The sequence below is a fragment of the Lepidochelys kempii genome, chromosome 1 (assembly GCF_965140265.1).
Source record: "Lepidochelys kempii isolate rLepKem1 chromosome 1, rLepKem1.hap2, whole genome shotgun sequence".
Classification (NCBI taxonomy): Eukaryota; Metazoa; Chordata; order Testudines; family Cheloniidae; genus Lepidochelys; species Lepidochelys kempii.
In genome coordinates, this window is record NC_133256.1 from 136,209,210 (window position 1) to 136,234,672 (window position 25,463).

General features: G+C 42.8%; 1 protein-coding gene across 6 annotated transcripts in view; it reads right to left on the minus strand.

The window, feature by feature from the left end:
* ACE2 (angiotensin converting enzyme 2) overlaps positions 1-25,463 on the minus strand; it is a 106,284-nt gene that overhangs the window by 40,098 nt on the left and 40,723 nt on the right. For 4 of the 6 annotated variants that reach the window (XM_073355720.1, XM_073355714.1, XM_073355704.1 and 1 more), the window contains 2 exons: positions 22,545-22,661; positions 20,599-20,793 (listed from right to left, as the gene is read on the minus strand). In XM_073355720.1, the coding sequence (XP_073211821.1) occupies positions 20,599-20,793; positions 22,545-22,661 (312 nt within the window). Of the gene's footprint in view, positions 1-4,029; positions 4,284-10,723; positions 17,423-20,598; positions 20,794-22,544; positions 22,662-25,463 lie in introns of those variants that run through there. The other 2 variants (XM_073355735.1, XM_073355727.1) reach the window with 2 other exon arrangements.

Sequence of the window (25,463 nt, forward strand, 5' to 3'; positions counted from 1 at the left end):
ATAGTGTAATGTTGCTGCTTGGCCTCTTAGGGTATGTCTACACAGCAAAGAACCCCACCTCGCAGCTGGCCCATGCCAGCTGATGCAGGCTCTCGGGGCCCAGACCGTGGGACTGTTTCATTGCTGTGTAGACTTCCGGGCTTGGGCTGAAGATGGGGTTCAAGGACTCTGCTGGGTGGGAAGGTTCCAGAGCTCAGGCTACAGCCCAAGCCTAGACATCTACACAGCAGTGAAACTTCCCTGCAGCCAGAGCCCCTCAAGCCTGAGTCTGCTGGCACAGGCCAGCCATGGGCTTTTCTTTGCTGTGTAGACAGACCTGTAGGCCCAGATCCTCAGGGTTTGCAAGGGAGGAGCCAGGTATTTAGGTGCCTAACTCCTACTGAAATTAATGGGAGTTAAGCACCTAACTTGCTCATGTGCTTTTGAAAATCCCACTAAGTACCTATCTGCATCTTTAGGCACCTAAATATATTTGAAAATCTGGCCCTTAGTCAATGGGACTTACGCTTTTAAGTGACTGAGTCACTTTTGAAAATGATACTTAGGCTCCTAAGTCTCTTAAGCATTGCAATGCCTTCTTTTCTATTTGGGAAGGGCTTAGCACAGTGTGAGCACTACCAGAAACAAAGAAGAAAAAGAATAAGAGTTCATTGTTATTTTATTGTTTATTATTTGTATTAGGTCAGTGCCTAGAGAAAGGCCATTTGTAACGGAATTAAGAAGGATAAACCTGGGACATTCTAAGTGATAATATCTTGGGTTTTCCAAGGTAATTTACCAAGAGGCAGCTCAAGTCTCTTTTAGCTGAGGATCTATGTAATGTGCCACATGCAGAACATTACATATACATTTTGTACCTTGTTCTCAATCTATCAGGTAGAGTTCTGAATTATATCACAAAATGACTTCATTATGAAATCCTTTAAACTTTCTGACTTATTTATAGGATATGAAAAAGTGCACCAGTAAGTGAAAATATTTCATAATGTAGACTATTATTTGCAATGTAGACAGGAATTCCACTTTGCACATTCTACAGTATTTTCACAGAGGGTAAACCTTTATTGTGATATGAATTAGTAGAGGTTTAAACTTGAGCTTTCCCTACATTAGAGAAATTTGGCCTGACAACCACCACATTGTGACCACCCAAGATGCCTGTCCCAGATCTCAGCACCAGCTTCTTCCGCAGCATTGTTATTTACCAACAATTCTCAGGAGAAGGATTCCTATGGCTGTGCTGCCAGCTGTCCAGAGGCAGTTGTGGGGGAATTGGTGACCATCTGGGACAACAAGGAGATCCAGTCATAGCTGAAATCTGTAATTCAGAACACTCAATCTGTCAGCTGGTTCCAAATCCCTTGCTGACCAAGGCATCACTCAGTTCAGCAAGTAATGCAGGAAAATGTTAAGGGCAGGAGTCAGGAAGGGATTCCGCCTTTCAGTGTATTCTGGGAACTTTTTTTCTCTCTTACTCTGAAAATTGAGGGATGGCCATGGCTGGAGATGGGACACTCAGCAGGGTTGGCCAGGGCTTTGAGGTGGCACCGAGCATTCTCTCTCTCAGGTGCTTGGCTGCCTGGTTCTTGCTGACATGCTCAGGGCCTAACTCAGGGGTGGGCAAACATTTTGTCCCGAGGGCCACACCGGAGAATAGAAATTGCATGGCGGGCCATGAATGCTCACAAAATTGGGGTTGGAGTGTGGGACCGGGTGCGGGCTCTGGGGTGGGACTGGGGATGAGGAGTTTGGGGTGTAGGAGGGTGCTCTGAGATGGGACCGAGGGGTTCGGAGGGCGGGAGGGGGATCAGGGCTGGGGCAGGGGTGCGGAAAGGGGTGCAGGTTCTGGCTGGGGGTGAGGGCTCTGGGGTGGGGCTGGGGATGAGAGGTTTAGGGTGCAGGAGGGTTCTCCAGGCTGGGATCAAGGGGTTTGGAGAGCAGGAGGGGGATCAGGGCTGGGGAAGGGGGTTGGGGCATGGGGAGAGGCTCAGGGGGTGCAGGATCTGAGCGGCACTTACCTCAAGCAGTTCCCGAAAGCAGTGGCACATCCCTTCTCTGGCTCCTACGCGGAGGCATGGCCAGGCGGCTCTGCACGCTGCCCCATCCGCAGGCACCACCCCTGCAGCTTCCATTGGAGTGCATAGGAGCCGGAGCAGGGCCATGCCGCAGCTTCCAGGAGCCGCGTGGTGCGGCCCCAACCGGAGCAGGCCTGAGCTGCATGGTGTGGCCCTGACCCAGCGCTCCCCAGCCAGAGCATCGGAGCGGGGTTGAGCTGCTGGTGCTGCCCCCGCCCTGGCTGAAACACTGGAGCGGGGCTGAGCTGCATGGTGCGGCTCATAGGCCGGCTTAAAACAGATCACGGGCCAGATCCAGCCTGCGGGCCTGTCATAAATATAAAGGGAAGGGTAAACCCCTTTAAAATCCCTCCTGGCCAGAGGAAAAATCCTCTCACCTGTAAAGGGTTAAGAAGCTAAAGGTAACCTCGCTGGCACCTGACCAAAATGACCAATGAGGAGACAAGATACTTTCAAAAGCTGGGAGGAGGGAGAGAAACAAAGCGTCTGTCTATATGCTGCTTTTGCCGGGGATAAATCAGGAATGGAGTCTTAGAACTTTTAGTAAGTAATCTAGCTAGGTATGTGTTAGACTATGATTTCTTTAAATGGCTGAGAAAAGAATTGTGCTGAATAGAATGACTCTCTCTGTCTGTGTGTCTTTTTTGTAACTTAAGGTTTTGCCTAGAGGGATTCTCTATGTTTTGAATCTAATTACCCTGTAAGGTATCTACCATCCTGATTTTACAGGGGTGATTCCTTTACTTCTATTTACTTCAATTTCTATTAAAAGTCTTCTTCTAAGAAAACTGAATGCTTTTTCATTGTTCTCAGATCCAAGGGTTTGGGTCTGTGGTCACCTATGCAAATTGGTGAGGATTTTTACCAAACCTTTCCCAGGAAGTGGGGTGCAAGGGTTGGGAGGATTTTGGGGGGAAAGACATGTCCAAACTACGTTTCCCAGTAAACCCAGTTAGAGTTTGGTGGTGGCAGTGGTTATTCCAAGGACAAAGGATAAAATTAATTTGTACCTTAGGGAAGTTTTAACCTAAGCTGGTAAAAGAAAGCTTAGGAGGTTTTCATGCAGGTCCCCACATCTGTACCCTAAAGTTCAGAGTGGGGGAGGAACCTTGACAGGGCCGTAGTTTGCTCACCCATGGTCTAACTGATCACCATTGGTGGGATCAGGAAGGAATTTTCCTTCAGGTTAGATTGTAGGGTTTATTGCCTTCCTCTGCAGCATGTGGGTGCGGGTGACTTGCCAGCATTATCTGGGTGTATCTCATGTAATCATTTCCCTGCCTGTGGTACATAATAGTCTAGTCTACTGTGGGCTGTAACACTTCAGTCTAAGTTCCATTGTTGGATTTAGTGTGTGGGTGCTGGGTGGGGTTGATAGTTTGCGATACATAGGAGGTCAGACTAGATGATCGGGAGGTCCTTTCTGGCCTTGAACTCTATGACTCTATAATATGGCCTGACACAATAACAGCATATCCAGGGCAGGGAGGAAACCTGCCCATTCTATAGCGAATTGGACAGATTTCTTGGTGATTGCTCTTCAACTTAGTTTGGGATGCTGTTCAAGAGTAAAAACACAGCTTGGCCTGCTCAAGTGAAGAACAGCAAGGGGATAGGGAGAATACTAACTTGGAGGCTCCAGCAGAGATAAGGACATGGAACATGTGATACCTGAGACCATGCTGAGATCCCACAGCCTCTTCAGAGGGTCCCAAGCTCTGGAGATGGCAAGGAGACAGCATCCAAGCAATTTGGGAGGAAGAGGAGAAGCAATTGGGTAAGAAGTTCTCTACATAACACATATTGTTATATGGAGAAATCAGGGTTGATTTTGCTGGCCCTGGGTAAGGGGGGAACATAGTGAACACGTCATAATTGTTGTGTAATGTGCAGATGAAGCCTTATATAATAGCAGATGTCTCTTGCTCCTCCAGGTCTGCCAGTTCCCCCTCACCTTCCCTGCCTGGGCTGCTACAGCATCAGTGGCAGCTCCTGGCTCCTCCCTTGCAAACCCTATTTTGTTCTCGCAGAGTCTGACTTGTCTCACAGCCCCTTCAGTAGCTCCTCGCTGTGATCAGCTGAGTGGCTGCTGTTGCCATTCTTAGTGAAGTGTCCGGCTTGATGCTTACAGCGCTGGCTGAGCTGTACCATGTAACTTGACTCATGCTGGCCATCAGGCAGAGATTTTTACTTTGTATGTATCAAACAGCACCTAAATATAAACAAAATATGAGATTCTGATTTCAGTCAGCTACCTATTGGGCATGACAGAGATTCTGATTTCAGTCAGCTACAATGTAAGCCTGACAGCTTACACTGTAGCTGTCAGGCCGCACGCCAAACCAGGGCATCAGTCCAGCTATCTGCTCTGATATCTCTGCAATCACTCTTCATTCTGTCTTTCTGCTTAGTGCATGAAACACAGGCATACACATTATTAGATACTGAACTGATCTGCTGCTACCACAGGCTAGGGTAGGGAACATGGAATAATGAGGGAGAGGTCTCAGAAGTTTCTAATGGGCATGTGTCCACACATCATAGTTTGCAATATCACTTAGATACAATATCACAGAGAATGTTAATTCAAAGTTCAAAATTCCTGTTGGTCCATAGCTGATAAGAGCTACATACTGTACTATGTGGGAATCAGAAACCAAACGGACAGACAGGACTAGTACAAATTCATAAAATAATAGCAAGAGGTAAACATTTTTCATCTTGATTTTCCAAAGGATTTTTTTTCTTTTTAATTATTATTAAATCAGAGTAAATAAAATGAGCCAGTAAACCTTCAGTGTCAGCCCCGAAGAGTCATGCACCAGGTAACAAAACCCACCTAACATGGCACATAAAACAGGTAAGAGGAAAAGCCAATTGTGAGGGAGAGGAGAGAGAGAGCAGAAAAACTGAACTTTCCTCTTATGCACTCTTGAGACAAATCCAGTTCCCACTGAAGTCAACAGGAAGTTTGCCCTTGACTTTAATGGAAGGTTTTGCCCTCATTGAAAAGGGGGAATTTTCACTTGCCATCCTACCAGAGTCTAAAATGCATATTGATATGGCTACAGAATATTCAGTTATGAAACCTAAGTATATTATTATCGTCATTTTTATATGTGCATCCACAGGGTGTGAAGGCATTTAATGTACTTATACAAGTGAACATATCTGCACCATGCATAGGCACATGTGACACTAATAATCACTCAGTCACTGTACCTGTTCCACGTTGTTTGAAAACTACCAAGTTCAATCATTTAAAATAACAAGTGTAACTGCTTTGTCATTAATTAGCTAATGATGTTCATTAGTAATTAGTTATTAGTTCATTAGCATAATGGTTTGTTAGTTTTGAAAGTTGGAACATAATTAAACTGCACAAATCCCTTATTACCTGTCTGTTTTAAAGAAATCAAAAATACTAGAAACAAATAAGAGCAGTTCATAGAAAGGTGAGCAACGACTGCTCCCAGCTAATGGGCTGGGGACAGCCAGTTGATACATGACCTAAGTAAACTTGACACATTTAAAACAGATTACTTCATAAGCAACAGGTTATTGCAGTGAAGAACTGACCAAAAAATCCTAGGTTTTTGTTGTTTTTATTCTTTATAGTGCTCCTGTCCCAAGCTTCTAAGTGTATATTCTTTTTGATACGATGGGTTGGAATTTTTACCACTCAAGATATGAACATGACACTAGGGTGGCTGCCAAATAGTTTTCCCATCCCAAGAAAAAATTCAAGATTTCAAAATATTATCCCGTTCTGAATTGGGACAAAAAGTTGAATATCTTGAAAAATTGTTGTGAATCAACAAACTGAAAAATGTTTTGGCTAATTTTGTTTGATTTTGACCTTTTTATACTATGTTGTTTATTATAATTAACTTACATTTCTAAATGAAAAGTAGTTCTGAAGAAAAAAAAATCCAGAATTTTTCATTTTGAAAATGTCACAATGTCCAATTTCAACAATTTCAAAACATTTTTTCCAAAAAAATTTCAAAACATGAAATTTGTTGAAACTGATCCTTTCCCACGAACAGTTTCCTAGAGCCCCAAATGCAGATCTCTCCCTCTTCCTTTGCAGATAACAATATGTGAGAGAGAAGACCTAAACTGCAAAATTGTTTTCCCTCAAATTATAGAGCAAACGATGACGATGAATAAGGAATATCCAGGACTAAAGTTTCAGAGTAACAGCCGTGTTAGTCTGTATTCGCAAAAAGAAAAGGAGTACTTGTGGCACCTTAGAGACTAACCAATTTATTTGAGCATGAGCTTTCGTGAGCTACAGCTCACTTCATCGGATGCATCCACGGCATGCATCTGATGAAGTGAGCTGTAGCTCACGAAAGCTCATGCTCAAATAAATTGGTTAGTCTCTAAGGTGCCACAAGTACTCCTTTTCTTTCAGGACTAAAGTGTTTCATCATGAAGTCCAACACGTAACAAGGAAGTTTCTTTCCCCTAGTGATGTGATGAGCAGCTCCAACAAAAATTGCTCTCTCTCTTTTGCAACTTCAGTACTGCTAGTGACATTGCTGAAGACCAGCAGGACCTTAGTTCCTTGTTAGGTATGGTGCTAATCCCCAACCCTGGTGCATCCATGGAAAGCAGAGTATTGGAACTGTGCCACCCAGCCAGGTTCTGAAACCCTGAGGTCTGTACATATTCCAAGGGAAAAAATTTTGCCCTCACAGATAGCTCTACAAGGCTTATGCAACTCCCCAACCGGTTCCCTTGCCTAGGGATATAGGTACAAACTCTGACCTGCCCATATGCACTAAAATGCACGCACTATCTTACTGACTCAATACAGAGGGAAAATTCTTTCCCAGAGGAAAGACAGCCACACAGAGAGATTGAAAGGAGCCATTGAACCAGAGCTGTCATCTGGGAGCAGAGTCCAGGGCCCACTGGGCCAGACCTCCAAAGTGATCAAGTGGAGGGGGACATAATGTTAAAGAGATTCCTCAGCACCTGCACTATGATTATTTTGTTCTCATGGTGGGGAGCCCATTCTTGAACATATCTTTTCCCCGCAGTAGATGTGCAGAGATGAAGGACTGGAGTTATAACCCTTTTAACCGAAACTGGGGAAGAGAGAAGGCCCAGGATCCATAGAGGTCTGATTGTGGGGGATAAGAAGCTCATTTGCATAAACGCCTTTCCCTCTGAGTAGCTTTGCACCTTGTTCCAGCAGAGCAAGTGCAAACCCCTTCACTCACCCATACGTACCAGGCCGCAGGATAGGTCAGACCAGTAGAGAGGCACTATAAATTGTGGTAAGGGATTACTACAAACTCCCACCCAATTCAATAGCAAAATTACCTGAATAAGCATTTCCAACATCTGGTCCCTAAGTTTACACTTTTTCCTATAAATTGTTACATTTGTGTTTCATTTAAAAGTAAAGAATGTGTCTGGTGCTGCACTCACAGTTCTCTACAGATTTAATCAGTAAACATTAGCTTGTTCTCTAATTCCAGGGCAGATATCTCCAAGTTCTCAAAACTCTTCTCTAAACACTCTGAAGTAATGAGTGACAGAATAAACCATAAACTCAGTTTGTTTATGCATAATTATGCATAATTTGCATTAGTGCTAACCCACAGGAATCAAAACTCTCCCTGATAGATGAAATTGTGACCAACTTTGGTAATGAAGTTACTGATAAACTTTGATCAACCTTTGCTTTATCTAGAATCTCTCTGAATTTTATAATTGCTTTAACTGTTTTATTTCATTTATCTGGAATTTAGGTAATGATCTATAGCCTCAGATCAAGCTCTTAGAAAAGCAAAATTCTCCTCCCAGTCACATCAGTGTTACTCCGTTTGTACCTCATGGCACTGCACTGATGTGATGCATCAGCATAATTGTCTCACTTGTCTTTAAGGAAGTGATTGAAGGCATATTGCCTTTCACTGAATTACCTATATAAAGCTCAACATTCTATGACAGGTTGCTGGGAGGAAAAACAACAGCTGCAAACAAACAAAGGTTATATAAGATAGTTGGGCTAGCTCCTCGGCTGGCGTAAATCAGCATTGTGCCACTAGTGGTGTTTAAAGGGCAGAATTCACCAAGTCGAACTCCTTGTTTTCTAGAGTTTGCAATATGAGAACGCTAGAACACAGACTAGTTTCTTCCACAGTAAATATGTTTTTGTGGAACCCAGTTTCTGATTACTGTTTCAACCAGGAATCTTAAACCAAGAATAACTTTTAATGGTTGTTACGAATGATACAAGCCCATTTGCTTTATATCCCACAGGCTGTTCACTCACAGCTCCTACGGGCAACAAAATGTACTCTCTGTCTTCACCTTACGTAACTACTAAGGAAAATCATGCCAAGCCACTGTTACTTAATCTCACTGCTGAAGATCCAATTCAGGAGGAGGTTAGTGATTAACCATTTACTACCAATAACAGGCTACCTCACATAAAATATTCAGAAGAGAACCACTTTCAAAGTGCTGGCCATGGCTGAAGGCTCAGACAAATCCCCATTAAAGTCGTGTGTGGTGTAGAAAGCCTTGCCAAGGCCTCTTTGCACTTTAAGTGAATTTCACCCACACTGCAGAACTGCCTCTTTTCATCTGCACTTCCCATTTGCCGTTGTGCTATTAAGCCATTCCCCCAAAGGTCCACACTGTAGAAATCTTTCCGCAATTTCTGAAGAGATGTCACAGTACCAGCCATTCAGCACAGATCACATTGCAGTTCACTCCTAGCAATATAGAGTATGGCACCTACGAAGGTAGCCAGCCACCTACATAGGCAACAAAATAATACTGGGCTTAATCCTGAGTTCCTTAAATAAGTCAGTGCCTGAGTTAAGGACCTCAGGATGGGGGCCATGAATAATATTCTGTACTTCTACTGCATCTTCCATCCAAAGATCTCAAAGTGATGTTCTAACACTGATGGACTAAACCTTGCAATATCCTTGTGACGCAGGGCAGTATAATTATCCCCATGTTACAAATGGAAAATCTGAGACACAGGGAGATTATTATTCATTTCCATTTTTTAATTTTATTAATCCATTGCCCAAACTTGTGCTAGGAATCTCACAGCACATATCCTGCCCTGAAGAGCTTACAGTCTAAATTGATGGGACACACAACAGATGTGGGAAGCGGTCAGAGATGCAAGCAAAACTGAGAGCATCCTAGGCATATGTCTTGTTAGCTCTATGATTTTATTTTTATTAATTGCCTCCTTCCTCCCTTCCCTCTTCTCATGTCTCTCAATCCCCCATTGTCCTTGTTACATGTGTTGTTTCCACTGTTCTATACCCTGGTCCCTTCTCACCCCATACCTGAGATTCAAGGATGAGTGGGAGAAACCAAAAAGGAAAACACAGTCAATGAAGGTGGGGTTGGTCTCCTGGGGGCCAGGATCAGTATAGCCAGTCTGGACCTTGGAGTTTTTGCCAGCTCTTTTCACTTTACACCTGCTCCTGTTGTAGGTAAAGAGTTTGAAAATATGCTGTGAAACACTAATGCTTAAATAATGGTTTAAATGTTCTCTTGAAATAAGAAATAATAATTGTAGTGACACTGGCCAAATTCTATCCTCAAGTGTATTACTGTATTTTTCAAAGGAATTGCGAGGACAGGACAGGACGTAGAAGTAAGAAAGCAGATGTTTATGCAGTCATGTAGATATAATTCCTCACCTCAGCATACTCATATCCTCTTTTTACAATATATATAATTCTTCTCTGCTTAGGGCCCAATTCTATTCCATTGAAGTCAATTGGACTTTTACTATGGATTTCAATGGGAGCAGGATAGTGTCCTTAATATTAATTTCTACCATGGATTATGTGTGAATGGCTCCCATTAAAACTGTCCAAGGGCAGAATTCAGGGCTTGAACCTTTAGGTGCCCTCAGCTTCCATTCATGTCAATGGGAGATTCACAGATATGAACAGGCCAACAGCATGGACCATTATGACCATCCAGTCAGATCTCCTGCATAACACAAGCTATGGAATTTCACAGTGATGCCTGTATCAAGCCCAATAACTGGTGGTCAAAGTAGAGCATATCTTTTAGACAGAAATCCAGTCATGATTTAAAGAGTCCAAGTGAAGCAGAATTTACCACATCCCTTGGAAATTGTTCTATTTTCACTGTTAAAAATTTGGGGGGAAGATTTCCAAAGGCTCAAAGAGCAGTTAAGTGCCTAGTTCCCATGGATTTTCAATGACAGTTGGGCATTTAATTGTCTTTTGTGCCTTAGCAAAGTTTGAGCTGGAAAATGAGATGCCTTGGGGATATTTTCTGACTTTCATTTCCAGACTTTGGATCCCATGCCCTTGATTGCTAGATTAAAAGGGCTTCTAGCACTAGATCTTGTCTCCCTGTTTAATACTTACAAGCTGTAATTAAGTCACCGTTGAACCTTCTCTTCCATAAGCTACAAAGGCTGCCAGCACCTTGCAGGATCAGACCCTTGGCCTTTCACTTTTTCACAGTAAATAAAAACACCACATATGAATTCCTGTTCAAACCAAAAACACACTGCATTTCTGCATGCAGAGTCCATTTGCAAAGACATATTCATATCCAACTCAAGACTAGTGCCAGTGAAAAGTGACAAAAAGAAAAGGAGTACTTGTGGCACCTTAGAGACTAACAAATTTATTTGAGCACAAGCTTTCGTGAGCTACAGCTCACTTCATCGGATGCATTCAGTGGAAAATACAATGGGAAGATTTATATACATAGAGAACATGAGACAATGGGTGTTACCATACACACTATAACCAGAGTGATCACTTAAGGTGAACTATTACCAGCAGGAGAGCGGGGGGCGGGAAAAAACCTTTTGTAGTGATAATCAAGGTGGGCCATTTCAAGCAATTGACAAGAACGTCTGAGGAACAGTGGGGGGGGGGGGAAATAAACATGGGGAAATAGTTTACTTTGTGTAATGACCCATCCACTCCCAGTCTCTATTCAAGCCTAAGTTAATTGTATCCAGTTTGCAAATTAATTCCAATTCAGCAGTCTCTCGTTGGAGAATTGGAATTAATTTGCACCCATGGGGGGACACATCTTGAAGAACCTCAGTTACTGCACAAGATGAGTCACCCTCTTCTTCTTCGAGTGATGTCCCTGTGGGTGCTCCACTGCAGGTGACTATAAAGCGGTGTCCCTAGTTGGAAAGCTGGGGCTTTAGAGCGACACGTATTGCCAAGGAGAGGACAGCCTGCCCTAGGAGAGTGTCTGTTGAGATGTCGTGCGTAATAGCATAGCGCTGGATGAAAGTGTCTGTCGGAGCCCATGTAACAGCCTTATCAATGTCATCAATGGGGACATTATTAAGAAAGACAATCGAGATAGATAACGAATATGTGGAATGTGTACTGACTGAGATAGGAGGTTGTCTATCGTCAACATCATAAGATAAACCCATACACTGTGAGATCCACTTAGAGAGGCGTTGTTTAGATATGGCAGTGCCTCTGGAACTTTTGGTGGTAAAGGAGAATAATTGTGGAGATTTCTGGAAGGGTTTAGTCCTGTCCAAGTATAGGCTAATGCACACCTTATGTCTAGGGTGTGAAAAGTTGCCTCCTTTTTATTACTCTGAGGCTTCGGGAAGTTCAGTTGATTGCGATAAAAAGATGTTGGGACCTCAGGTAAGCATCTTGGGTGTGGGCACAGTGTAACTTTATCTTTATAAAACACTGTGTATGGTGGATATGCCATGAGGGCCATGATTTCGTCTACCTGTCTAGCAGAGGTGATGGAGACAAAAAAGGCCATTTTCATTTATAGGTGTATGTAAGAACAGGTTGCCACTGGTTCAAATGGGGGCTTAGTCAGAGAATGTAGGACTGGCCTGGGGTCCCAGGCCGGGGTCTGCTATCATATATGGGGATAGAGATATTGAATACCCCTCAAGAAGCACTTTGTGAGCAGAAGTGCGAAGGAGTGGCTGTCAAAGGAGGCGTGAAAGGTAGTGATTGCTGCCAGTTGTACTCTAATAGAACTATTGGCCAATCCTGACTGTTTAAGGTGTAGAACGTAGTCAAGAATAAATGGCAACGGAGCGTGTGCTGCATCTACCTAATGTGAGGCACACCAGCAGTGAAATCTAGTCCTTTTGTGAATGTAAGTGTATCTGATTGTGTCACGCCTACTATTCAATTGTATCTGTTTGACAGTATCTGAGCAGATTATTTCTGGACCCTGGAACCACAGAGGAGCCAGGCTCTGAGTAGAGCATCTGTGGATTGGGATCGAAAATGTGTCCTGTGAGAGGAGCCATGGTGTTAGGTGGAGAGAGATTCGTCGGCATACCATCATGCATAGAAGGTAAGTATACCAGACCTGTAGTGGCCATGTTGGAGCTATTAGTAAGACATGAGTTCGGTCCTCTCTATTTTGCAAAGTACTCAGAATAGGAAGGAAAAAGGAGGGAAGCCTTTAAGGAGTGGTGCGTCCCAGGTTATGAGGAATACATCTCCCAGCAATCCATGCCCCAGTCCCATTCTGGATCAGAATTAAGGGAAGTGGGTGTTGTGCTGAGTGGCAAAATCAATGGTGGGTGGATCTATGGTGGGAAGGCCCGATCAGCTGAATATGGGTTCAAGTGCTCACATATCCAGCTCCCACTCGTGATCGTGTGAGAATGTCCTGCTCAGTGTGTCCTTGGTGGTGTTCTGGTGTCCCAGGAGGTACATGACTGAAATGGAGATGTTCTTGTGGATATACCAGTTCCACAGTTTGATCGCCTCTGAGCATAAAGAGTGGGACCTCACTCTACCCTGCCTGTTGATGTAATACATGCAGGTGAGATTGTCCATCATCATTCTTTACATTATGATGTTTGAGAAGAGGTAGGAAATATCGGCAGGCACTGCAGACCACTCGTAGCTCTAGGACATTGATGTGTAAGATGACTTCAGTGGACAACCATCTACCCTGCACTGAGCGTTTGTGTAGATGCACCCCCCAATTGATTAGGGAGGCATTGGTGACTAGGATCATAGTTGGTGATGGTTGTACGAAAGGAACTCCAACACAGATGTTGCTGGGCTGTGTCCACCACAGCAGTTAATCTTTGACTCGCCTCAGCACAGATAAAAGTTTGTGAATGCTGTGCTTGTGGGGGAAGTATACAGTATGGAGGCATGCTTGAAGACACAGCATGTGCAGTCTTGCATGCCTGACCTCAAACGTAGCTGCTGCCATGTGACCTAGAAGCCGGAAGCACATTCGTGCAGAGATCTGGGGGCAGATCCAGGCAGCAGATACTAGATCTGTTATCGCTGAGAATCTGAGAGATGGTAGGAAGGCTCTGATTATATGACATATAACTGCACATCAATGAATTCCAGCTGTTGTACTGGTGTTAGGGTGGACTTTTCTAGGTTTACGAGGAGACCTAGCTTCATGAACAGATCTGTTTTTAAGTGGGTGGCTTGTAGAGCATAGATTTCAGATGGGGTCTCCAGGAGACAGTCATCAAAGTATGGAAAAATGATAATTCCTTTTTTCCTTAGTAGGTTGAAACTACCACGAGGACCTTGGAGAACACCCGAGGTGCTGTGGATAGTCTGAAGGGCAGTACTTTGTACTGACAGTGGTCAGTGCTCACGACAAACCAGAGGAATCGTCTATGGGCAGGATGTATAGAAATATGAAAGGATGCATCTTGGAGGTTGAGGGCAGAGAACCAGCCCCATTGTTCCATGCTGGGATAATAGTAGAGAGGGTAACCATCTTGAAACATTGCAGCTTGATGAATCTGTTTAGATTGTGACGGTCTAGGATATGATGCCAGCCACCAGGCTTCTTCTAAATCAGAAAAGAGTGGGAGTAGAAATCCTTTCTCATGTGTTGGGGAGGGACCTGTTCTATGGCTCCCAGTTGCAGAAGGTGATTTATTTCTTCCCGTAGAAAGGACTTATGAGAGGGGTCCCTGAAGAGGGAAAGCGGGGGGGGGGGGGGAATTGGAAGGGGAAGGAGTATCCTTCCTTGACTATCTCTAGAATCCATTTATCTGAGGTGCTGAGACTCCAAGATGGGAAAAATTGAGCTAGTTAGTCACCAAACTATTGGAACATCAGAGATGGTGGGGATGACTGGAACAAGGGAAGGCTTCTTGGGGCCTTGACCACACCTTCAAAATTGTTGCTTTGGTGCCAGTACATGAGAGAGAGCCCCTTGAGAAGTGGGCTGTCTACATTTAGACGGAGGCCTTTGTCAGTGGTGTTGGGTGTTGTAGTAGCACTGAGAGATATATTGTTGAGTTTGGGATTGCGGTGGGAGTTGGTACTTCCCCAAGCGTCTCTTTGGTGCTGGTGTGCATATCCTGAGAGAATGAAATGTAGCTCGGGTGTCTTTAGGGGAGTGCAAAGAGTCATCTGTACACTCAGAGAATAGTTCTAGCCTTTTAATTGTAAGTCCTCTATTGTGGTTTGTACCTCCTTAGGAAAGCCCAAGAGGTGGAGCCATGATGCATGCCTCATGACCATAGCAGTTGCGATGGATCGAGCAGCTGTGTCTGCAGAGTCTTAACGAGGCTTATAGGCTGTACAGGCTAGGAGGTATCCCTCCAATATCAAGGACTGGAATTGCTCCTTTTTGGTCTTTGGTAGATCATAGCAAAGTTCCTCCAATTTGGAGTAGTTCAGATAATTATACTTGGCCATGAGAACTTCATAATTTGAAATCCTAAACTGGACTGTGGCTGAAGAGTATGTCTTGCATCCAAATAGGTCCAGACATTTCCAATCTCTGGCTGGCTGGCTAGATCAAGATTGGTACCGACGGCTCCTTTCCTACACCGCATTGACCATCAACAAATTTGGGGTGGGGTGTGAAAATAAAAATTCAGCATTCTTTGCCGGAACATATTTTCTGTCGGTGTGTTTGCAGGTTGGAAGGATGGAAGCCAGGGTCTGCCACAGAACTTTTGCAGATTTGAGACAAGCCTCATTGATTGGTAGTGTGATCTTTGAGAAAGAGGATGCGTGGAGGATATCAACAGTTTATGCTGTTGGTCTTTGACTTCCTCCAAAGGGATCTGTAGGGAGTTTGCAATCCTATGGAATAGATCTTGAAAGTGCCTGAAGTCATTGGCAGATGTAGGGGATGGAACATAATTGCCTCATCAGATGAGGAGGAGGAAAAATGTAAAGTTGGGGGAACCTCCTTTTCCTACTCTTCCTCCTGAGCTGGTATCGGTCGTGGTTTCACTTCCTAAGGATGAGAGATTGATGGAGAAGGAGAAGTGTAGGTCTCTGGCTTTGCTTTCTGGGACGGTTCCCAAATTGTGCCCTGTACCTGGCCGAAGGGTCCCAATATGGTCAGTTTGGTGGGAATGGCACATGTGGTTGCATCCACAGTGACCCTGCCAGGACGGGGGCCAGAGGTAGTCTGCATATAGTGAAGATAAGCTGGTGCAATTTGTCCAGTAGTCAAGGGAACAATGGAGTCCTCCTTCTCCTCTTCCTCCTCCTCACTGGGGAAGGAAGGTGTTGTCCTTGACAGAGAGAGGGAGGAATGTCGTAAGTCCAGAGAGGAGGGTAGAAATGGGGCGAAGAAGCCGAGACTCGGGAGTGTCAGATACCAGAGGTCTTTAGGGTATCTGAAGTCTTGTGGAAGGGGAAGGAGCATTATCAGAGCCGTTGTAACACATAGTGATGGAGAGAGAGTGTATGTCCCTGAAGTTTCAGAAGATGGCACCAGAGATTTGGCTGGTGCCAGTGACTTGGCCAGTACCGATGACTTGCCTGGTGCTGACGATTTTGGTATTGATGATTCGGTCGGTGCTGGTGACTTGGCCAGTGCCAACTATTTTGATGGTGCTGAGGACTTACTTGGTGCCAACAGCTTTGTCAGTGCCAGAAACAGTGTTGGTGCCATAGCTCCTGCAAGCGGGCTGCTTCGCTCCCCAGAGCTGGGAAACAGCGCCGAGGGCTGAAGGTGCCCAGACAATGTCTTTAGACCATTTCTTTAAGCCAGTACCAGAGCTACCTGCATGTGCCCTGGAGCTATGTCTTTTGTTGGATGAGGTTGAAGCCACCGACATAGCCAGGAATGGTGTTCTGGAGGGTTGAACCTCAGAGTGTGAGGAGAAGGAAGCCTGTCTCTTGTCATCTGCATGATCACGGATGACTTTCTCTTCAGAGGGCATGGAGAGTGGGGGTCGGCAGACAATCTGGCAGAGCATTAAGGCCTCTCTGGGGAAGAATCCGGGCCCAGGTCCAATCCTGGATGTAGCGATTTCTCCATGAGGAGAAGTTTCAATCTAATATCCCAATTCTTTCTAGCTCTGGTTTCAGGCTGAGGCAGTGAGAACTTGAGGGACGTGTCCCTCTCCCAGACAGTGGATACACTGTGGGTGGATGTCCGTTATCGAGAAGGTGGCCCAACAAGAATGCTCTTATACCTGGGAGAGCCGGGCATAAGGGAAAAGGGCTTCCCAGTCTGGAAGGCGGGAAGTGGGCAATACGGAAACCTAAGCTATGAGAATAATTGTAAAGATAAAGTTAAAACAAAAGAAAAAAATTTTTTTACAGATAGAAGTTGAAAGAAGAAGAGGAAAATTCTAACTACTCTATCAGGTAAGGAACTATCTATGAGGAGCAGCAGAGCTCTGCTAGCGGCTTCCGTCCCAGACCAAAGGTAGTAGAAAAGGAACTGGGGCTGTCTGTCTGACCAAACAGCGCTCTCTCTCTATATATATATATGTATATGTCCTGTGTACAGTGTGAGAGAGACAAGATGCGCATGTGCAGTCCTACAGGCACTTCCGGTGAAGATCTCCGATCCCAGGTGCAGGAGGCCCTGCCACACCTACAACTGAGCACCAACAGGGACATCACTTGAAGAAGAACAATGAACGAGTCATAATGATGTCTTTAAATAATCGTTAATAACTAAGCATCTGATGTAAGACAGCCTTCAACCTCATTCCACCACACACTTCTTGAAAATATTTAATGAACAATTGAGTGGATGTCCTCACATTTGCTTTAGCTTTGTAATACAGATTTGTGTGTTTGTATTTTATCAAGGAAAGTTTCTCTCAAGGGAAAATAATTGACAAATCATATTTTTCTTGCCTTGATGTTTGAAATTCATCAGTCATGACTAGATAAAGTTAGCACAGTCTCTCTCAAAGAAGCCAAAAAGAAACTGTGACATTTCATAGTGGTGTGAACTGTTCATCATCTGCTGCGTAGACTCCATTAATCTGGCCTGCTTTTAAATCCAGTATATCGCAAGGAATCCCATTTTCTGTTGTCACTGATGTGTCACATTTGTCTTCTAAATCGCCTATCTCTACAGACTCATTGTTATTTCTAAAAAGGAATAACAAAATTACATTACTGCAATCAAAGTGTACCATTCAACAAAGCCTGGACATAAGAAAAATAGTTTAGCATGCACTTTTATTAAGAAGTTTACAACACACTATATACAAAGAGGCATAGTCTAGTCATCTGAGGATAGGAATGGGAGACAGAAATTCCTAAGTTATTTCTAATATCACTTTCACACTGGCACCCTTCTGTTGCCTCACTTAACTTCTATACCTCAGTTTCCCCTTCTGTAAAATGGCTTGGAGGAGGGTGCAAAATAGAAAAGGAAAATAAAGAATAAAATACACATTCATATACTTAATAGACTTCAAGGCTATAAGGAGCCACCATGATCATTTAGTCTGACCTACAGCATAATACAGGCCATAGATTTCACTCAATGATCCCTGCATCTGTCCCAACAACTTGTGGTTGAACTAGAACAGATCTTGGCATCCAGCTGTGACTTAAAGACACATGTTAGATGTTACAGAATATACGCACCACATTTCTTGGTAATCTATTTCAATGGTAAGTTTCTCTCACTGTTCTAAATTTGTATCTTATGTCCAGTTCAAACTTCACTAGCTTTAACTTCCAGCCAATAGATCTTTGCCTGCTAGATTAAACAGCAATATGTCTTGCATACTTTCACTTTTCCAGACTCAAACTCTGATACCAACCATACTAAAATAGCTGCTGAAGAAATGATCTAAACTGACAAACTGTAAGCAAATTTAGTCAACAATGTCTGTATAGTACCTTTAATTTCCAGATTTATTTTGACCTTGAGATCTGCTGATTCATAGCTGAAGAACCTGCTGTACTTTACAGACTGTAGCATCAGCAACTTAGAATGATAAGAAACTTACAGGTTAGCTACAGTATTTCTTCCAATCCCATAACACATTGTGACAACCTGACTCAGTACTTATACACCAGTAATATTAACAATAATAAAACTTTATTGACCTGCGAGAGATACCTGGACTTTAGAGACCTGCTTAAAATAAATGAGAGTGACTAATCAACTCCTCTCCTCCTGCTTGTGACATGCTTTTAAAGGAAGAGGGTGGCACAGTCACATGCACAATATGAGACAGTCCCTGCCTTGAAGAACTTACAGTCTAAGTAGACAAGACAGTCAGAGGATGAGATACAGGAAGTATTATTATCCTAGATGTACAGAAGGGGTAATTTCTGTAAGAGTAACAGAGAGATTAAGGCTCAGATCCTCAAAAGGATTTAGGTGTCTAACTCCCATTGATTTCAGGGGAGTTGACTGATGCCCAAGATCACACAGGAAGTTTGTGGCAGAGCTAAGAACTGGACCCAGATCTTCTGAATCTCAGGTCAGTGCCTTAACCACAAGAACAAGCATTCATTCACTCGTTGGGTTTTGTTCTTGTTGTTTAAAACCTGGGATGGGATTAGATAGGGAAGAGTTTCACAAATTCATACTAGTCTTCTGAATACAAAAAAAATAATTTGAAAGCTTCACCAAACCTCCAACTCCATGAGGTTCACTCAACACTAGCAGTAAATGTTATTTTTACCCAGTTGTTTCAACCTCTTTGCCTAAAATGAGGCACTTTTATACTGGGGCAATCTCTGCAACATCTCAGTCTTCACACATAAATCCATTTACATTGGATTATTCATCAGTATTTTTTTTTGCCACTGGACATTTGCTAATTTTTAAGCTATCCAGCTGTCCATAAGAGTTTGTACTTTCCCAATGTATCTCCGATTCCTGTTTGAGCCTGTAATGAAATCATAATGCTTGTGACAACATATCAATGTCCATGATGATCCAAGTCAAATAAAGGATGCTCTCTTCACTGTATGGTCAAGCAGGAGAGTCTCAGATGAGCTTACAGATGTCCTTATCTAAGTACAACTATCTGAAATCACAGCAAGTAGGAACATAATGGGAGCCGGGAGTCAAAACGAAGGCTCCATCCACTTCCTTCCCCTCTCCATCCCCACGAACTCATGGGCTCACAGCAGTAAGTATCAAGTAAGTAACCCTTACTATGACTGCTATGACTACCATGCACTCAACACTATAACTGGTGCTGCAATATGAGCAGGGTAGTAACGAGAGGGGAGACAAGTACTCCTTACTCTACAGCATAGCTGTGATAATTTAGTCTCATGGCGAGTCCAATCTGGAATTGACCATGTGAGATGCTGAGCTCCTAGAACTCCTCATGAAGTGAATGGGAGCTGAGGCCATACACTGACTTACAGGATCAGGGCCTTTTAAAATTTCAGTCAAATAGCCCTTTGGTCATTGATCTGGCTTGCGTGTGGCTCCTGAATCTGCACAAATCAGGAGCAGTGTTTTATATCTGCCAGTCTTAAAAATCAGTAGCCACAATCATTGCCAGCCTTTTCCCCTCTCGCATGCCTTATCTCTGACAGGAGACCTACCTGCAGTGCGGGGCTAGTGGCAAACAAACTCCTTGTAAAGCAATCATCTTTATTAACAAGGCCTCCAAGATCACATTCCTACCTTTAGTTAATAACTCCACAGTCCAAAAGAACAACACCTGCCCTTTGAAAGGACAGATATCCTCAGCTGGGGAGAAAAGGCTGCTATTGTTTCTTTAAAAAAGAAAAGGAGTACTTGTGGCACCTTAGAGACTAACCAATTTATTTGAGCATAAGATTTCGTGAGCTTGATTATCATACACATTGTAAGGAGAGTGGTCACTTTAGATAAGCTATTACCAGCAGGAGAGTGAGTTTGTGTGTGGGGAGGGAGGGGGGTGAGAAAACCTGGATTTGTGCTGGAAATGGCCCAACTTGATTATCATACACATTGTAAGGAGAGTGATCACTTTAGATAAGCTATTACAGCAGGAGAGTGGGGTGGGAGGAGGTATTTTTTCATGCTTTGTGTGTATATAATAAGATCTTCCACACTTTCCACAGTATGCATCCGATGAAGTGAGCTGTAGCTCACGAAAGCTTATGCTCAAATAAATTGGTTCGTCTCTAAGGTGCCACAAGTACTCCTTTTCTTTTTGCGAATACAGACTAACACGGCTGTTACTCTGAAACCTGTTATTGTTTCTTTGTAACCAATGTGAACTGCAGAGTGACCCAACTCTAACAATTCTAGTTCACTTAATTCACTAACAGTTGGTTAAAACAAAAGCACAGCTTACTTTTTGCGTTGTCGGATTCCTGACACAACAAGGAAAAGAATTCCAGCCACAACGAGGCAAAGAACAACACTGAACACGATAAGCCAGACAGGCACAGTGGGTTCAATGGGTGGTGATAAAGTGGAGGAAATTTTCAAGAACTGCAGCGTGTTGTCTGTCAGTAGGAAGGCACTGTTGATTCTGTTTCTGTTCATCCTTTAAAAAAATACAAAACACAACACAATGATAAACACATTTATAAATGAAAAGACAATGAGGAAAATATAGCCCTGATATAGGCAGTACAACTCTGGCAGGTCTGAATGTGGCCCAATATGAAGTTTTTAGACTGCATACATTGCATAGCCACTGTCACTGATCCATATATATCCTGTGCAGGGTGTTAGCCACAGACTCCCATATGCAACTTTTGAAAGCTTAGGGGATAAGGATGACAATTGATATTATCACTGTTTATGTATTTATTATAGTATTAATTGTTTCTACTTTGGGTCATGCATAGACTCTCATGAGATGGAATATGTACAAAACAAATGGAATCGTTGCTAAAACAAATTTTATTATTATAACTATGAGTGTAATTATTATTAAAGGAGGAATCTTGCACTTGTGAGATGTTGATTTTGATTCATAAACACTGAACAGATTTTGCATGTCCAACTTAGATTCAGAATACTGTCAACAAAAGTAGTTGAGTACTGAGCACAGGAGTTCTCATTCTGCAGAGAATTTTGTTTCTTGTCTCTAACCTACTGATAGGAATGTAAACATTTTTAAAGGCGTATACTCTTCTTTAGTAGGTGAGAGACAACGGTTAAAAACCAAACATGCTATAACAGCATCCAATTTCTGTGGCAAACAGTGCCTATAAAAGACTTACTGTAAATCAGCTTATGCTACTGAATGTATCAAAGAACAACAGAAATGAATTTTAAAAAGGTACATTCCAACACTCTTAGCAAGTTTCAGTGAATAAATAACCTCCTTCGCTCACTAATGCACTGAAGTTGTTGCTGGGTATCTCTGTAAGAAATAGTTTAATCTGCTCAGAAGCTTAAAGTTAATCTTTCCAAAAGAACGCATACTCATTCATCAGGAATTAGGTATTATGCCTTTGCAAAGATAACATGATTTTTAAAGACAAAGTGCAGTATATTTAAAAACAATGGGTTTATTTTTCGCTTGATGCTTGGGAAACATATGTGGGTAACTCTATTTATGGGAGTTACCCTTGCAAAGCCCTTGTGAACACATCCTAAACTGTTGACGTCAGATAACCTATTTTTCTTCTCTTCCTATGCAGCTCCATATTATTGTTTTTCTAACTTCAGAGCATGATTTTTAATGGAAAAGTGGGATAACTTATGCTACTCTGTATTGCGTGCAAATGGTGCTCATCTACTACAGTGACAGGCTTCCTACAAAGACCTAAGATAAAAAGAATATGAGCATTAGATTATTTGCTTGGTCTGACAGTGCAATATGAAACTTGAACATTCAGCAGTAAAAGCACGAGCCTCTGTTCCTTGAATTAAAAGTACTAAATCTCCTGTCTGGGAGCTGTAGCAGACTCTGTGGATCAGCCATTAGAGGGGCATGTGCAATGCACACTGAACAGTGGGCTACAGTCAGAGCTCATCATGTCTAGACATCGTAAGAACCCACCGTTTAAAAAAAGGACACCTTTCAAAGTTGCAGTCAACCTCCCAAAGGCATACACGTTACAAGAGTTCAAAGAAATTGTTCTCCCTCAGCCACATATAATTCCTTTTAATCTCACATGCATGTAGGAAGAAGAGTATGGACTCCACTGTGTTTATCTATAAACTAATTCATGTAATTAAAAGACACAGAGTGCTAGTTCATACGGCCTGAGACATAGGCCCACATTAAGAAAGCATCTTTGTTTACTGAGGAAAAGTCAGAAGGAGGGCCAATTACTTTACCTTATGGCTGCCTCTACTTCACTTCCAGGAACAGTTGTCACATTTTTGGCAGAGTCTGTGACCACAAACCAAAATGACACCCTCTCTGTCATATTGCAAAGCAGCACATTGGAAATTCTGTGAACATTTAAAACAAAATGAAGTCATTGGAAAATAAGTACAAAACAGAAGTACATACTGAAGTGGTACATGTTGTCACCATATTTTGCAGTGTTTTAGTCTAAGGAGAAAAATCTTTTAGAAAAGGAAATGATTAGCTTCTGTTAATCTGACTGAGAAAGAAATACTGGTAATATTTTCAAAAAGAAAAGGAGTACTTGTACTCCAAGTACTCGGACACTGGTCACCGCTCCAGGCCAATGGGGGCTGTGGGAAGGGCGGCCAGCACGTCCCTTGGCCCGCACTGCTTCCCGCAGCCCCCATTGGCCTGGAGAGGTGAACCACGGCCAGTGGGAGCTGCGATCGGCCGAACCTGAGGATGCGGCAGGTAAACAAATGGGTCCGGTGTGCCAGGGGCTTTCCCTGAACAAGTGGCGGACCAGCTTTGAGAACCACTGCTCTACTGGATCATAGGAGAATCACAGAATTTGGGTTCTTCTGAGCCCCTTGCTCTGACATTTTGCAAGGCAGCAGACCTTTCTCCTCCCAGTAGAACCTTCTGGACACTATGAGGATTTTTCTGTGAAGAGTAACCAACAGGGCTAAAATACTCATCTTGACATAATCAGTTCAAATCTGAGAACACACGAACACTTGGCATTCCATTTCTAAATGGTCAAAATATTTTAAATACGGATGTGATCCTTGTGTGGAAGATACAGAACAAAGTTTGGTTCTGTGTGGCAGGTCAATGAAAGATACTGCAGATTTTTAAATATAGGTGTGATAAAAGATACAGCAACAACTGATTCTGCTATTTGATTGAAAGTAAATGTTCTCACATTCTTTATGTGCTAAAGATTAACTTGTCTCCAACACCAAAGAGATGCACATTATTTCAAACAAGTCACAGATTAGGGAAACTAGGGTTACCAACACAAATTACAGAGGATCAATTTTTAAGACTGCACGATCAAAGGTTGGTTTATGTAGTTCATGAATGTCTATTTCAGAGTGCCCTATTAAGGCCCTATTAAGCAGGAAATCAAGGATTTGTGCCTCTGTTGGAAAAGTTAAACTTTTCAATAAACATTCATTTTCTGTCTATTATTAGAGAGTACTCAAATGGGTAGCATGATTTTTCTGTCTCACACAACTTTGTAAATTTAATGTCTTTAAAGTGTTAAGCACAAATCAGTGGTTTATTTTTAAAATTCTAGTTTGATACATTTTAGATTGAAATTTGAATTTAATGGGAACCTATTCTGACATCCTGACATAAAGTAAGGTCTAAACAGGGCTCAGTAGTAACAGAGGGGCAGTAATGGGCACCTACAGTTGGCCTATTGCCATCTCCTACACCAAAAGCTGGTCACTGTAGTGAAGAAAATCTTCTATTATCCCTCCTCCAAGAGTCTAGCAAGGGGTCACTTTGAATCCTAGCAGGTAGGGGGTTCTGTCTATGCTGATCCATCCACTATTCATCTCTCATGTTCTTGAAGAGTACGAATCAGGTGTGAGGGTTAATGAAGCCCTGAAACTGCTGTAGGAGCTATGGAGCATCTCTCGTGCTGATCAGTGACTTTGTGGCAATGATTCTTTCCACTCCCAGATCATCCCCCTCTGTGCACAGCAAGAATTTGGACCTATACTTGCAAGGGGAACAAGGATTTGGACCTTTATGCAAAAATGTAATCCTTCAAGCATTCTCTGGTTCCTGTGATTTCATAAATCTTTGATCAATTGTGTATGTCTCATATTGTTTAAATCTAGACCATAACATGCCTCAGTGGTAATCAGCTAGTTTTTCTTTTATGATACTGAGTAACTCATGGTGAATCTTCTACAACCCCTAATGAAAATTCATTGACATTTTGCCAGTAAAATCACTGATACTGTAAAATGGAATGTAAACAGGTTACCTAATCAAAAAATTAACTGGCACAAAAGTTACATTGCTAGATTAAAACAACCCTACCCAATAAAGAAAGTGGAGAGGGGAATGTTTCTGTGACTTCAACTCACAACATTTTAATTGGTCTAATATGACACATTACAATACACTGATTCTCCTTTGACAATGTAGCACCAAAGAATTATTCCTTTTCCAATGATACACAAAACCTCACCTCCAAGCAAGCAATAACACTGGCACAAAATGTCACAAACCGGGGTGTCAGCAGTACGACCTCGTGATCAGAACAAGAGCTTGGCCTAGTGGTTGGAGCAGAACCAAAGGATAGAGTTGGAGGCATGGTCAGGAGACAGGCCACTGGCCAGAGCCAGAGTAGAAGCAAAAGGTGGTCAGGAGACAAGACAGTGGTTGGGGTCAGTTCTGAGGAATGGAGGGACCAGAGCTGGAGCAGGGCAGGCAAGGTTTGGAGCAAGGGCTGGTGCAGGAAGCAGGTGTGGCACAGCTGTGGGCATTGAACACATTGTGCAGCCACTGTGCTGTTGTTGCTACAAGGCTTAAATGGTGGTCTGTTGGCCCTTCTGTCCAATAAGGGAGCACAGTTACTTAGTAAGGGTTTTATTGAGCTCAGCCAAGCTCACTGGATTGCTAGGAGGCCACACCTGGAGCCAGCTAGGTCCTGACAAGCAAGTATAGATTATAATAGTTTCTGTGGGCCTTGATTCTTTTTTTCACCTACACTGGTATAAATGAGCAATAATTCAACTGAAGTGAATATGGAATTTAATAGAGAATGACAACTGTTCTACCAAATATATAAATTAATCCAGAGGACTCCATAGCAGAAATTCAATTCTGTATTAAAACTGATAGGAAGGTTTAAAAATGTCTATGGAAAAGATTTTTTT